At 47.9% G+C, this 15,261-nt stretch overlaps 1 protein-coding gene across 1 annotated transcript in view; it reads right to left on the bottom strand.

Annotated features, from left to right (window-relative positions):
* LOC141121723 (uncharacterized) overlaps positions 1-14,983 on the bottom strand; it is a 130,828-nt gene extending 115,845 nt beyond the window's left edge. Inside the window, exons 1-8 of the mRNA XM_073611434.1 lie at positions 14,924-14,983; positions 10,419-10,547; positions 10,157-10,291; positions 9,947-10,070; positions 9,733-9,830; positions 9,459-9,653; positions 9,171-9,377; positions 8,922-9,051 (exon numbers count right to left, since the gene is read on the bottom strand). Coding sequence (XP_073467535.1) covers positions 8,922-9,051; positions 9,171-9,377; positions 9,459-9,653; positions 9,733-9,830; positions 9,947-10,070; positions 10,157-10,291; positions 10,419-10,547; positions 14,924-14,950 — 1,045 coding nt within the window. The 5' untranslated portion in view covers positions 14,951-14,983. The remainder of the gene's footprint in view (positions 1-8,921; positions 9,052-9,170; positions 9,378-9,458; positions 9,654-9,732; positions 9,831-9,946; positions 10,071-10,156; positions 10,292-10,418; positions 10,548-14,923) is intronic.
* Between the last annotated feature and the right edge of the window lie 278 nt (positions 14,984-15,261).

The raw sequence follows: 15,261 nt of genomic DNA, 5'->3' as shown, positions 1-15,261 counted from the left end.
TGTTCTGTCCTCACTACACGTTTCCATGTGTGTAACTCCACATGCAGCTAAACCCTCTTATTCTGCAATAAGACAGACTCAATGGAATCTTGAAGCTTTATTACCAAAACATAGTGGGTAAAACGATTAGGAAAAAACAAATGAGAAATACATACAATCAATGAATGAAACATACAACACACAATGAAATAACGAGGCTGCAGATGGCAGTAAGTCCATGCTCACCAGCGATACTGCCTGTAGGGGATGTACAGTGGGGACGGAAAGTATTCAGACCCCCTTAAATTTTTCACTCTTTGTTATATTGCAGCCATTTGCTAAAATCGTTTAAGTTAATTTTCTTTCCTCATTAATGTACACACAGCACCCCATATTGACAGAAAAACACAGAATTGTTGACATTTTTGCAGATTTATTAAAAAAGAAAAACTGAAATATCACATGGTCCTAAGTATTCAGACCCTTTGCTCAGTATTTAGTAGAAGCACCCTTTTGATCTAATACAGCCATGAGTCTTTTTGGGAAAGATGCAACAAGTTTTTCACACCTGGATTTGGGGATCCTCTGCCATTCCTCCTTGCAGATCCTCTCCAGTTCTGTCAGGTTGGATGGTAAAGGTTGGTGGGTTTAAGTCAGAGCTCTGGCTGGGCCATTCAAGAACAGTCACGGACTTGTTGTGAAGCCACTCCTTCATTATTTTAGCTGTGTGCTTAGGGTCATTGTCTTGTTGGAAGGTAAACTTTCGGCCCAGTCTGAGGTCCTGAGCACTCTGGAGAAGGTTTTCGTCCAGGATATCCCTGTACTTGGCCGCATTCATCTTTTTCTTGATTGCAACCAGTCGTCCTGTCCCTGCAGCTGAAAAACACCCCCACAGCATGATGCTGCCACCACCATGCTTCACTGTTGGGACTGTATTGGACAGGTGATGAGCAGTGCCTGGTTTTATCCAGACATACCGCTAATGCCCCGTACACACAGTCGGACTTTGTTCGGACATTCCGACAACAAAATCCTAGGATTTTTTCCGACGGATGTTCGCTCAAACTTGTCTTGCATACACACGGTCACACAAAGTTGTCGGAAAATTCGATCATTCTGAACGCGGTGACGTAAAACACGTACGTCGGGACTATAAACGGGGCAGTAGCCAATAGCTTTCATCTCTTTATTTATTCTGAGCATGCGTGGCACTTTGTGCGTCGAATTTGTCTACACACTATCGGAAATTCCGACAACGGATTTTGTTGTCGGAAAATTTTATAGCCTGCTCTCAAACTTTGTGTGTCGGAAAATCCGATGGAAAATGTGTGATGGAGCCTACACACGGTCGGAATTTCCGACAACAAGGTCCTATCACACATTTTCCATCGGAAAATCCGACCGTGTGTACGGGGCATTAGAATTAAGGCCAAACAGTTCTTTTATCAGACCAGAGAATCTTATTTCTCACCATCTTGGAGTCCTTCAGGTGTTTTTTTAGCAAACTCCATGCAGACTTTCATGTGTCTTGCACTGAGGAGAGGCTTCCGTCAGGCCACTCTGCCATAAAGCCCCGACTGGTGGAGGGCTGCAGTGATGGTTGACTTTCTACAACGTTCTCCCATCTCCCGACTGGATCTCTGGAGCTCAGCCACAGTGATCTTTGGGTTCTTCTTTACCTCTCTTACCAAGGCTCTTCTCCCCCGATAGCTCAGTTTGGCTGGACGGCCAGCTCTAGGAAGGGTTCTGGTCGTCCCAAACGTCTTCCATTTAAGGACTATCGAGGCCACTGTGCTCTTAGGAACCTTAAGTGCAGCAGAATTTTTTTGTAACCTTGGCCAGATCTGTGCCTTGCCACAATTCTGTCTCAGTTCTTCAGGCAGTTCCTTTGACCTCATGATTCTCATTTGCTCTGACATGCACTGTGAGTTGTAAGATCTTATATAGACAGGTGTGTGGCTTTCCTAATCAAGTCCAATCAGTATAATCAAACACAGCTGGACTCAAATGAAGGTGAAGAACCATCTCAAGGATGATCAGAAGAAATGGACAGCATCTGAGTTAAATATATGAGCGTCACAGCAAAGGGTCTGAATACTTAGGACCATGTAATATTTCAGTTTTTCTTTTTTAATAAATCTGCAAAAATGTCAACAATTCTGTGTTTTTCTGTCAATATGGGGTGCTGTGTGTACATTAATGAGGAAAAAAATGAACTTAAATGATTTTAGCAAATGGCTGCAATATAACAAAGAGTGAAAAATTTAAGGGGGGGTCTGAATACTTTCCGTCCCCGCTGTAAGTTCAGTCCACAACACGTGCTTCAGGGATGATGGCTGCTTTCCTTTCCCTCAGTTCTTACAATGGAGTCTGAGCTCCCAGGATGCACCTGTTTCCCTTTCCCAGAATGAGGGACGATGGAACCTTTTATTAAAGCTCAACAGTGTAACAGTTTGTGCAACACAGTAAATTTATTCCGGGCTTCATCTAGTGGCCAAATGTAATGTTGCAGACAGTACAATTTAAGAAATATCCCTGCTGGAGGCAGAACACTCCCCACCTGGTATCAACAGATACCACTATTTGGGTCCTCAGAAGAAAGCAACAAGATCAGATCAGAAGCTGGTCTGAGGAACACTTGCTTCCTTGTTTCTGCAAACTTTATCTCTGACTTTTCTGACTCTCCCATCCTCACTTGGAAGAATTTTTGTGACAAGGCCATTGTGATGAAGAAATGGGTGAAGTTTTGCAGAGCACTGTCAGTGGGAATTGATCTCTCATTTAGGATACAGTCACTCCCCCTGGTATAAGGTTCATATTGCACAGTGCGGATGATGAAGTCTTCAGACTGCTGGACTTCTATTGTTGAACTAATCCAGAGACAGTGGTGCCAGCCTTTCCAGTCTTAGTCATTTGCATGGGTGGCACGTTTTAAGGGAATGATCTATATGGATGAGGTGAATTCCAGCTCGAGAATCTGTTAAATCTGTAGGATTTAAACTGACTGTTTGAAGTCACTGTATAAAGTGTGGAGATCTTAGGGTGGATTTCACCATCTGAGTCTGGATCTACTAGTTCAATTGTATCACTGTTCTGTGCTGTACAAGAATGCAGGTCCTGTAAACTATGTTGTGTCCTTAAAGTGGTTCTAAAGGCTCAAGGTATTCTGTGTATGAAAGTAAAAACCCTTCTGTGTACAGCAACCCCCTCAGTACTTACCTGAGCCCCATTGCAAACCAGCGATGTGCATGAAAGCCTCAGCTCTCCGGGACTCTCCCTTTTCATTGGCTGAGACATTGTCAATCACAGCCAGTGAGCCAATGAGGAGAGAGGGGGTTGGGCCGACCTGCGGTTCTGTGTGTGAATAGACACGCAGAGCAGTGGCTCGCTCCTGAGCCTGCTTTGGTGCCCCCATGATGTACAGGAAGACAGGAATTCAGTCAGTAACAATTCCCTCACTCAGGACAGGAAAGTGCCTTCTCCCCCGTGTGAGATCTCTGATGTCTGGAAAGATTAGACTTCTGTGAAAAACATTTCCCACACTCAGGACAGGAATACGGCTTCTCCCCCGTGTGAGATCTCTGATGTGTGTAAAGATGGAACTTCTGTGAAAAACATTTCCTGCACTCAGAACAGGAATACGGCTTCTCCCCCGTGTGAGATCTCTGATGTTTGTAAAGACTGGATCTCTGTGAAAAACATTTCCCACACTCAGGACACGAAAAAGGCTTTTCACCTGTATGACATCTTTGATGTTTGACAAGTTCTGACTTTTGTATGAAACATTTCCCACATTCAGGGCAGGAATATGGCTTCTCCCCTGTGTGAGATCTTTTATGCACATTAAGACGGGATATAAAATGAAAACACTTCCAGCACTCAGTACAGGAAAACCTCTTCTCTGTTGGAAGGACGGCACCGTCCTTCACAGTCTGAGGTTCCTCAGGATAAGAGGAATATGATGGTCCATCTACACTGTATGGTGCCGGATAGACATTTGAGGTAGCCGGGTTTTCTCCTGGACTATACTGTGTGATGTCCTCATCTTCTACTTCACAGTCTGGAGCCAAAGTGAGACAATCTTCTGAGGTTTTCCTCATCTTCCGTCCATGTACTAAAATAGGAATAAAAAGATTATTACTAGACATGAGCAGATTGGTTCCCCTAAACCAGGACTCCGCCCACATCAGGCAGCTTTGTCTCTGAGGATCTTATAATTCCCCCCTCAAGGTAACTAGTAAATGGGTCCTCTGATCTCCTACCAGTTCATTTCTTTATTCATGGACCTTAGTCAGAGATTGAGGAAACAACGAGAACTGTCTTTTATAGGAGTGACAGTGCAGGGGCAGATCCAGGGGGGGGGCAACGGGTCAATTGCCCCCCTCCAAGAAAATAGTAAGCAGGCTGTGCTGATGCCGACCCCCCATCAGGACACAGGGCAGCGGCCCCGAAACTGACAGGCTCTGTGAAGGGACACACAGGCAGAGCCACAGCTGAGGGGGATTTCCACCCCTCCTTCTCCTCCTTGAGTGGAGCAGCTCTCATTCACCCGGCAATGCATGCTCCTATTGGCTACATTCAGGGCCAATGGCTGGGAAACTAACACCAAGAGGATTATGGGACATGTAGTCCCAGATACCAGCAGACCCAAGACGATTCCCTGAGAGTGCACTGCAGCCCCCAACATGCCAAGCGGGAGGAGGGAAGAGGAAGAGGACCGTGAGAGGGGAAGAGGGACCACAAGGCTGTTGGGTTTAGGCAGCCAGAGAGAAAAGTTCCAGTTATTCTATTATATATATCCCCCAAGGTAAGAACTTACCTCCAGGTGGGTGGATGAGGGGGGGCGGGGATGCAGGCCATAGAGGTACAGGACCTTATTACTGGCTGCTCCCACCCTGTCCTCCCCTCCACCTGGCTGCTCTCACCCTCTCCTCCCCTCCACCTGGCTGCTCCCACCCTGTGCTCCCTTCCACCTGGCTGCATCCACTCTGTCCTCCCCTCCACCTGGCTGCTCCCACCCTGTCCTCCCCTCCACCTGGCTGCTCCCACTCTGTCCTCCCCTCCACCTGGATGCTCCCACCCTGTCCTCCCTTCCACCTGGCTGCTCCCACCCTTTGCTCCCTTCCGCTTGGCTGCTCCCACCCTGTGCTCCCTTCCACCTGGCTGCTCCCACCCTGTGCTACCTTCCAGCTGGCTGCTCCCACCCTATCCTCCCCTCCACCTGGCTTCTCCCACCCTGTGCTCCCTCCAACCTGGCTGCTCCCACCTTCTCCTCCCCTCCACCTGGCTGCTCCCACCCTGTCCTCCCTTCTACCTGGCTGCTCCCACCCTGTCCTCCCCTCCGCCTGGCTGCATCCACCCTATCCTCCCCCCACCTGGCTGCATCCACCCTGTGCTCCCCTTCCCCTGGCTGCTCCCACCCTGTGCTCCCCTCCACCTGGCTGCTCCCACCCTGTCCTCTCCTCCACGTGGCTGCATCCACCCTGTCCTTCCCTCCACCTGGCTGCATCCACCCTGTCCTCCCATCCACCTGGCTGCATCCACCCTTTCCTCCCCCCCACCTGGCTGCATCCACCCTGTGCTCCCCTCCACCTGGCTGCTCCCACCCTGTCCTCTCCTCCACATGGCTGCATCCACCCTGTCCTCCCCTCCACCTGGCTGCATCCACTCTGTGCTCCCCTCCACCTGGCTGCTCCCACCCTGTGCTCCCCTCCACCTGGCTGCTTCCACCCTGTCCTCTCCTCCACGTGGCTGCATCCACCCTGTCCTCCCCTCCACCTGGCTGCATCCACCCTGTCCTCCCCTCCACCTGGCTGCTCCCACCCTGTGCTCCCCTCCACCTGGCTGCTCCCACCCTGTCCTCCCTTCCACCTGGCTGCATCCACCCTGTCCTCCCTTCCACCTGGCTGCTCCCATCCTGTCCTCTCTTCCACCTGACTGCTCCCACCCTGTCCTCCCCTCCACCTGGCTGCTCCCACCCTGTCCTCCCTTCCACCTGGCTGCTCTCACCCTGTCCTCCCCTCCACCTGGCTGCTCCCACCCTGTCCTCCCCTCCACCTGGCTGCTCCCACCCTGTCCTCCCCTCCACCTGGCTGCATCCACCCTATCCTCCCCCCACCTGGCTGCATCCACCCTGTGCTCCCCTTCCCCTGGCTGCTCCCACCCTGTGCTCCCCTCCACCTGGCTGCTCCCACCCTGTCCTCTCCTCCACGTGGCTGCATCCACCCTGTCCTTCCCTCCACCTGGCTGCATCCACCCTGTCCTCCCATCCACCTGGCTGCATCCACCCTTTCCTCCCCCCCACCTGGCTGCATCCACCCTGTGCTCCCCTCCACCTGGCTGCTCCCACCCTGTCCTCTCCTCCACATGGCTGCATCCACCCTGTCCTCCCCCCACCTGGCTGCATCCACCCTGTGCTCCCCTTCCCCTGGCTGCTCCCACCCTGTGCTCCCCTCCACCTGGCTGCTCCCACCCTGTCCTCTCCTCCACGTGGCTGCATCCACCCTGTCCTTCCCTCCACCTGGCTGCATCCACCCTGTCCTCCCATCCACCTGGCTGCATCCACCCTTTCCTCCCCCCCACCTGGCTGCATCCACCCTGTGCTCCCCTCCACCTGGCTGCTCCCACCCTGTCCTCTCCTCCACATGGCTGCATCCACCCTGTCCTCCCCTCCACCTGGCTGCATCCACCCTGTGCTCCCCTCCACCTGGCTGCTCCCACCCTGTGCTCCCCTCCACCTGGCTGCTTCCACCCTGTCCTCTCCTCCACGTGGCTGCATCCACCCTGTCCTCCCCTCCACCTGGCTGCATCCAGCCTGTCCTCCCCTCCACCTGGCTGCTCCCACCCTGTGCTCCCCTCCACCTGGCTGCTCCCACCCTGTCCTCCCTTCCACCTGGCTGCATCCACCCTGTCCTCCCTTCCACCTGGCTGCTCCCATCCTGTCCTCTCTTCCACCTGACTGCTCCCACCCTGTCCTCCCCTCCACCTGGCTGCTCCCACCCTGTCCTCCCTTCCACCTGGCTGCTCTCACCCTGTCCTCCCCTCCACCTGGCTGCTCCCACCCTGTCCTCCCTTCCACCTGGCTGCTCTCACCCTGTCCTCCCTTCCACCTGGCTGCTCCCACCCTGTCCTCCCCTCCACCTGGCTGCTCCCACCCTGTCCTCCCTTCCACCTGGCTGCTCCCACCCTGTCCTCCCTTCCACCTGGCTGCTCCCACCCTGTCCTCCCTTCCACCTGGCTGCTCCCACCCTGTCCTCCCCTCCACCTGGCTGCTCCCACTCTGTTCTCCCTTCCACCTGGCTGCTCCCACCCTGTCCTCCCCTCCACCTGGCTGCAACCACCAATACTTTTTGAAGACACTGTGTATTTATGTGTGTGTATATGTAATTGTATTTTATAGTTGCCCCCCTACTTTTGTCCCTGTCCCCCCCTAAATATGAAAGCTGGAGACGCTACTGTCTCTCACCAAACCCCCCCCCCCCCCCGCCTTTCTGCATCTAAAAGAAGACTGCCATTACTGTGTAGGCGTGGGCAGCAGAGAGATGACACCATCTCTCACTGCCTGCCCTCACTTTGGAACAACAGGGACACTGTCACTGGCCACTGGCATCTGATAACAGGCGACGGTGGCAAGTGACATGCTCGGGGCTCCCACTGATTCTGCATTATGGTGAGTTGAACTATTTCATTTTATATTACAACGTAATAATAGAAATAATGCGCTTCAATCATCCTGACACCATATTAACCATGGTGCCATGGTGATTGAAGCGCCAACACCAGCAATTGCCCCGACAAATTGCCCGCAAAAATTTTAGCAGTGACCCTCCTGAGATTAGACTCTGGATCCGCCCCTGTGACAGTGATGATTATAGGATGAGTGTTCCTACCCCCTCTATCACTCATTGCCATCTTCCCGACACAAGAAGTCCTGCACTTCCTTATTTAGTCCATGATTATGAATAACAGCGGGGCTGAGCCCCACCAGAGGTCAGAGAGTGAGGCTGGGGGAAGAACAAGAGATGAAGACTGGACTGATGCTGAAGACCACCTGAAGACCACCATCATTGGGTTATTGACTCCTCCCTCATTATCGCTTTCTATTTAAGGTTCCAAAGTGTGAGGATATTATCACATTATTATCAACATGTAAAAGTCTGTGCTCCAATCAAATCAGATATAAAATGTCCAGCTGGTAGAAAATGGGTGTAACAAAAGAGAATACATATTATGTTTATATATAGCAGTGGGTAGAGGGGAGAGAGCAGATGTCAGATGTAATGTACAACATATTGTATAACACAGCAGATAGGACTATAAAGTATCATTGTGATGTAATGTACAACATAGAGTATACAGTATAGTGCAGGGGTCAGGAGTATGTAATGTACAATATAAATTATATAGTGTAATGGTCAGGACTAATAATATTGGTATTCGGTAATCAGTGGTAGCTTAAATGTTTACATGAGACAAGTTGCAGAGGTCCCACACCGCTGCCTCCCATCTCCTGAGACTGCACTCAGTGACTTGTGTCTGAGACTATACAGACATATCCATTCACCCGGCACAGCCAGCAAACAACAGAACAAGTAACTCTGGGATAATTGCTCTGTCAGACATCTTGCTAGGCCCCAGCATGGAGCAAAAGACCCAAAGCACAAACTCCAGATGCCTAGGTTGAGTTAATCCTATGGTGGAAATCAACATTTTGATGCCAGCTGAACCCCATAATCTCCATAAATCCAGTCTAGATACATAAATTGTGTCTGCAGCACAGAGAAGGAAGATTATCCGAAAGAAATACAGGAATACAGGACGGGGAACACAGCTCAGGAAAGTGACCAGGGTATTACAGGCTGATATCACCCAGTCCTTGCCCTACTCTGGACCAATCAGTGAGCAGTATGGATGGAGGAATGTATTTAGTGTTAATGACCCACCAGTGCTGATCTCTGTAGGAGTGTCCTCCTCTATAAATGTCCCCGTTATTCCATCCTCCTCCACAGACTGCTGATTATCTCTCTCTTCTTCTGCTTTACCCTCAACTTTTATATTTATCAAATCTTCACCCTAAACCAAAAAAATAATAGAAGAGGTCATCTGTAAAACATAAGCTTCAATATTATGACATCACAGTTAAAAAAATTAACACATCACTTCAACGAGTCCATTTCCTAGATGCCACCTACCTTGTAATGGTGAGGGATGGTGTGATCTTCCTGTGTGGAATCCCAGAAATACAAAGGACGGGGACATCTCTCTGATGGGTTCCTGGTATAAAGTGGCTCCATTATATCCTTGTGTACTTCTGGAAACTCCTTCATCGCTCCATACTCCTCATCCTCCTCTTTATGGTCTTCTTTAAGAACAATATTATCATCCCAGAGGTTTCTATTCTGAAAGATATAATAAAACATTCATTGTAACAAACATAATTGTGTATAAATTAGAACTACCAATAATTGTTATTCATCTACCTGATAATGTTTTGCATAGTTGTGATCTTCCTGTGTGGAATCCTGGGAATACAGAGGATGGGAACATCTCTCTGGTGGGTTCCTGGTATTAGGTGGCTCCATCATATCCTTGTGTCCTTCTGAAAACTCCTCCATCACACCATACTCCTCATCCTCCTCTTTGACAACAATTGTATCATCCTTGAGATTTCCACTCTGAAAATTAGATAAAATATTCATTGTAACAAACATGCTGTGTATAAATCATAACTATCAGTGATTGTTCCTCATCTACCTGATGATGGTGAGGGATGGTGTGATCTTCCTGTGTGGAATCCTGGGAATACAGAGGATGGGGACATCTCTCTGGTGGGTTCCCATTACTGGATCCATCTGTAGGAAACACACACACTGACTGAATACATTGTTTCTATGTGTTTATCAGATGATGGGGGATCTAGGTGGACCCTCCGTACTGCTCTCTCCTTTACAATAAAGTCTCCTCTTACCCGGTGATGTGAGGGGCGGCTGATTCTCCATCATGACGTCCTTGTAGAGATCCTTGTGTCCTTCTAAATACTCCCACTCCTCCATGGAGAAATAGACAGTGACATCCTGACACCTTATAGGAACCTGACACACACAATGATACAGTCACCATCCAGACACATCCCTTGTCTGTTACTGGATAATGTCCCAGAATTCCCAGCACTGCTCACCTCTCCTGTCAGCAGCTCCATCATCTTCTTGGTGGCTTCTAGAATCTTCTGCATGTTGTGTCTCTCTGGTTTTAGGGAGTCACATGGAGGCACTGTGATGGTCATATGATCACCTGACTTCACAAGAGGAAATCTCTGTATTGAAGAACCAATAGGAATATCATGCTAGAATCCCAGAATCCTCCTCACCTCTCCGGTCAGGTCTGTGTTTTATTAATAGAGATAAGAGCGATGTCATGTGACCTCCCAGAATCCTCCTTACCTCTCCGGTCAGCAGGTAGATGATCTCCAGGGTGAGGTTTAGTATCTTCTCAGTCATTTGACTCCGGTCCTTCTCTATCCTCATTGGTGCCGTCATTTGATCTATACAGGTCTCCTTGTAGATGGATAACTTTGGTAAATGAAAGTGAGAATTATGTGGATGGTTACATAGTTACATAGTAGGCGAGGTTGAAAAAAGACACAAGTTCAACCTATGTGTGTGATTATATGTCAGTATTACATTGTATATCCCTGTATGTTGTGGTCATTCAGGTGCTTATCTAATAGTTTTTTGAAACTATCGATGCCCCCCGCTGAGACCACCGCCTGTGGAAGGGAATTCCACATCCTTGGCACTCTTACAGTAAAGAACCCTCTTCGCAGTTTAAGGTTAAACCTCTTTTCTTCTAATTTTAATGAGTGGCCACGTGTCTTATTAAACTCACTTCCGCTAAAGAGTTTTATCTCTATTGTGGGGTCACCAGTATTCGTAAATTTAAATCATATCCCCTCTCAAGCATCTCTTCTCCAGAGAGAATAAGTTCAGTGCTCGTAACCTTTCCTCATAACTAATATCCTCCAGACCCTTTATTAGTTTTGCTGCTCGCTCCATTTCCAGCACATCTTTCCTGAGGACTGGTGCCCAGAACTGGACAGCATACTCCAGGTGCGGCCGGACCAGTGTCTTGTAGAGTGGGAGAATTATTATTTTATCTCTGGAGTTGATCCCCTTTTTAATGCATGTCAATATTCTGTTTGCTTTGTTAGCAGCAGCTTGGCATTGCATGCCATTGCTGAGCCTATAATCTACTAGGACCCCCAGGTCCTTTTCCATCCTAGATTCCCCCAGAGGTTCTCCCCCCCAGTGTATAGATTGCATTCATATTTTGCCACCCAAATGCATTATTTTACATTTTTCCACATTAAACCTCATTTGCCATGTAGTTGCCCACCCCATTAATTTATTCAGATCTACTTGCAAGGTTTCCACATCCTGTGGAGAAGTTATTGCCCTGCCTAGCTTAGTATTGTCCGCAAATACAGAGATTGAACTGTTTAACCCATCCTCCAGGTCGTTTATAAACAAATTAAATAGGATTGGTCCCAGCACAGAACCCCCATTTATCACAACCCTCTGAACTCGTCCTTGTAGCCAGTTTTCAATCCATGTACTCACCCTATGGTCCATGCCAAGGGACCTTACTTTGTACAGTAAACATTTATGGGGAACTGTATCAAATGCCTTTGCAAAATCCAGATACACCACATCTACGGGCCTTCCTTTATCTAGATGGCAGCTCACCTCCTCATAGAAGGTTAATAGATTGGTTTGGCAAGAACGATTCTTCATGAATCCATGCGGATTACTGCTAATTACTAAAATCTTGTATATAGTCCCTTATCATCCCCTCCAAGAGCTTGCATACTATTGATGTTAGGCTAACTGGTCTGTAATTCCCAGGGATGTATTTTGGCCCTTTTTAAATATTGGTGCTACATTGGATTTTCTCCAATCAGCTGGTACCATTCCAGTCAGTAGACTGTCAGTAAAAATTAGGAACAATGGTCTGGCAATTACTTGACCGAATTCCCTAAGTACCCTCGGGTGCAAGCCATCTGGTACCGGTGACTTTTTAATGTTAAGTTTTTTGATGTGATGTGATGTGTCATGAGGGTAAACACTGCAGTTTTGGAGAAGAATAAATTCAATACCTTCGCCATCTCACCATCCATTGTAAGCAGATTCCCTTCCTCATTCGTTATGGGGTCAATGTGGTCTGTCCTCCCTCTTTTACTGTTTATATATTTAAAGAATTTCTTGGGATTTTTTTGTGTCTTTCATTTTCTATCCTAGCCGCCCTAATTGCACCCTTACATTTCTTGTTGCATTCTTTGTAAAGTTTGAATGCTGATGATGATCCCTCAGCCTTGTGTTTTTTGAAGGCCTTCTCCTTTGCTTTTATATGCATTTGTACATTGGAATTAAGCCACCCAAGACTTTTGGTCGCTCTTTTAAATGTATTTCCCAATGGGATGCACTGGCTAATGCCCTTATTTAATATGCTCCTTAAGCAAACCCATCTCTCCTCCATGTTCTTTGTTCCTAAGATTTTATCTCAATTAATATCTTCTAGCAAGGTTCGTAGTTTAGGGAAGTTGGCTCTTTTGAAATTATGCGTCTTTGTATTCCCCTTATGTTTCCTATTTGTGTGACACATTATGATGGCACTTCCCATCCTTGGCACTAATCCAAATTGTGATTGGAGGTCCGTCTTCCCCAGGTTAGGGGGCCTATAGCATACTCCCAGTATTACTTTGCCCTTAGTTTTATCCCTTTGGAGCTCTACCTATAAGGATTCCACCTCCTCCGTAGCTCCCCTAGTGATGGTATTGGTCTTACAATAATAGGATGTGGATGGGGGGGGGGGGGGGGGGGGGCAATAGGAGTGTTACTGCCCCCATGGGAACACATTTAGTCTGGACTGTTTAGTGTTTGTTACATCTTGGAGGACCCAGGACCCTCTTGGCCTGCTGGATCAGATATTCCCTTTTCTATGTTGAGTTTGTTTCTTTCTTAACTGGTTTGCAGCTGAAACAGAGCTCCTCTAAGAACAAGTGCTCACCAACAAGTGAAGGAATTCCCTTCTTCATCTTACTTGATATTCCAGAACATATCACATGATCACTAAGACAATAAGATGGTTAAAATTGCCAGTTCAGTAAGGTCTGAAAAATAAGTCCAGGTGGGGTGGGAGGACCATCATAGAACCAGAGACTCCCCCCCCCACCTTCCCCAGAGTCCCCTGAGCCCTCCAGCCCCCTATTCCCTCAGAGCCCTGCATCTTGACTATCCCCTCAAGGATCCCAGAGTCCTTCAGCTACATTACCCCTTCAGAAGCCCCTAAAGTCTTTCAGCTTTACTAAACCCTCACAGCCTCTCAGTTCCTCTACTTCCCTCAGTACTTCTCATTCTTCTGTGTATCTTTTGAGCGGTGGTTGTTACAGGCGTTCCCCACACTAGACAAACACAGCGCCTTTATATTGCAAACGTGTGCAACTTTAATTTAAAGCCATTTGGTCTATTTACCTTTAATCTGCCTATTGATGTGGGATATATTCTCACACGATCTTATGGTTGTATGTTTGGCTTGCTGGGACTATTAGTTCCTGTATTTACCCTTATTGAATGCTATTATTGATGTATAATTAGTGGTGTTTAACCACTTAAGATTCGGAAGGATTTGCCCCCCCATTTTTAAATGGACGTTTTTTCAGGAGCAGTGATTTTAATAATGCTTAAAGTGAAACAATAAAAATGAAATATTCCTTTAAATATCTTGAATGGGGGGTCCCCTTAGTCTGCCAGTAAAGTGGTGCATCTGTCTGCTGTATTTTACAGTGCCGCAGCAAAATTACATTTCTAAAGGAAAAACTGTCATTTAAAATTGCTCGCGGCTGTAATGTATTGTTGGCTCCCGGTAATATAGATAAAAATTGGCGTGGTTCCCCCCCAGTCCATACTAGGCCCTTCGGGTCTGGTATGGATATTAAGGGGAACTCCATGGCAAATTAAAAAAACAGCATGGGGTCGCCCCCAAAATCCATACCAGACCCTTATCCGAGCAAGCAGCCTGACAGGCCAGGAAAAGGGGGGGGGACGAGTGAGCGCCCCCCCTGAACCATACCAAGCCACATGCCCTCAAAATGGGGAGGTGCTTTGGGGTCCCCCCCCAAAGCACCTTGTCCCCATGTTGATGGGGACAAGGGCTTCTTCCCCACAACCCTAGCCATTGGTTGTGGGGTCTGCAGGCGGGGGCTTATCGGAATCCGGAAGCCCCCTTTAACATGGGGACCCCAAAGCACCCTCCCCATGCCCCATGTTTAGGGCAAGCTGCCTGGTATGGTTCGGGGGGGGGGGGGGGGGTCGCTCGCTCGTCCCCACCCTTTCCTGGCCTGCCAGGCTGCTTGCTCAGATAAGGGTCTGGTATGGATTTTGGGGGGGACCCTACGCCAATATTTTTAAAAAAATCTTAGCGTGGAGTTCCCCGTAAAATCTATGGGGGGTGGAACACGCCTTTTTTTCCCCTTAATTCTGTCATAGGGTTCCCCTTAACCATTTCAATGCACTGTATTATATACTGTACACTGACTGCGTGTGTATATATATATATATATATATATATATATATATATATATATATATATATATATATATATGTACACACACACACACACACACACTAGACTGCCTGCACTGTATATATGGTCTACACTAAATGCAGAGTATATAGTTACTATACAGCACTAACCTGCCTCTAGCTAACGTTCTCTCAATGAGAACACTATATACGGCTGCCGTATAAGCATCCTTATACAGTGTGGGGCGTGGACTTACCCCCCTGAGCCATGATTGGCTAAAGGCCCCATCACAGTGACTATGGAGGAAGAGGACAGACATGACGGGGGGGGGTTACTGGGTTCAAATAGAAAATAGGATCTTATTACCTCCTCTGCTGCCACTTCCACCAACATCTCCTCTCTACTTCCTGCCAACTCACCTCTTACCTGGAACTTCCTATTTATAAATGACATCACTTCCTGTCTCTATTCCATAGAGACTTCCTGTCTGTATTCTATAGAAACTTCCTGTCTGGGTGGAAGTGAGATCACCACCTTGTGGAGCTCAGAGGAATTGCAGCCCAAGGACCATCTCGTAGCATGAACATGGCCTTGCGCTGTGTGTTTATGTACTGTACACTGATCAGCCAGAACATTCTGACAGGTGAAGTGAATAACATTGATTATCTCATTACAATGGCACCTGGAAGTGGTGGGATATATTA

This window comes from Aquarana catesbeiana, unplaced genomic scaffold (assembly GCF_042186555.1).
Source record: "Aquarana catesbeiana isolate 2022-GZ unplaced genomic scaffold, ASM4218655v1 unanchor228, whole genome shotgun sequence".
In the NCBI taxonomy this organism is placed as follows: Eukaryota; Metazoa; Chordata; class Amphibia; order Anura; family Ranidae; genus Aquarana; species Aquarana catesbeiana.
Note: the sequence above shows the minus strand (reverse complement) of the source record. Positions and strands in the feature narration are given on the sequence as shown.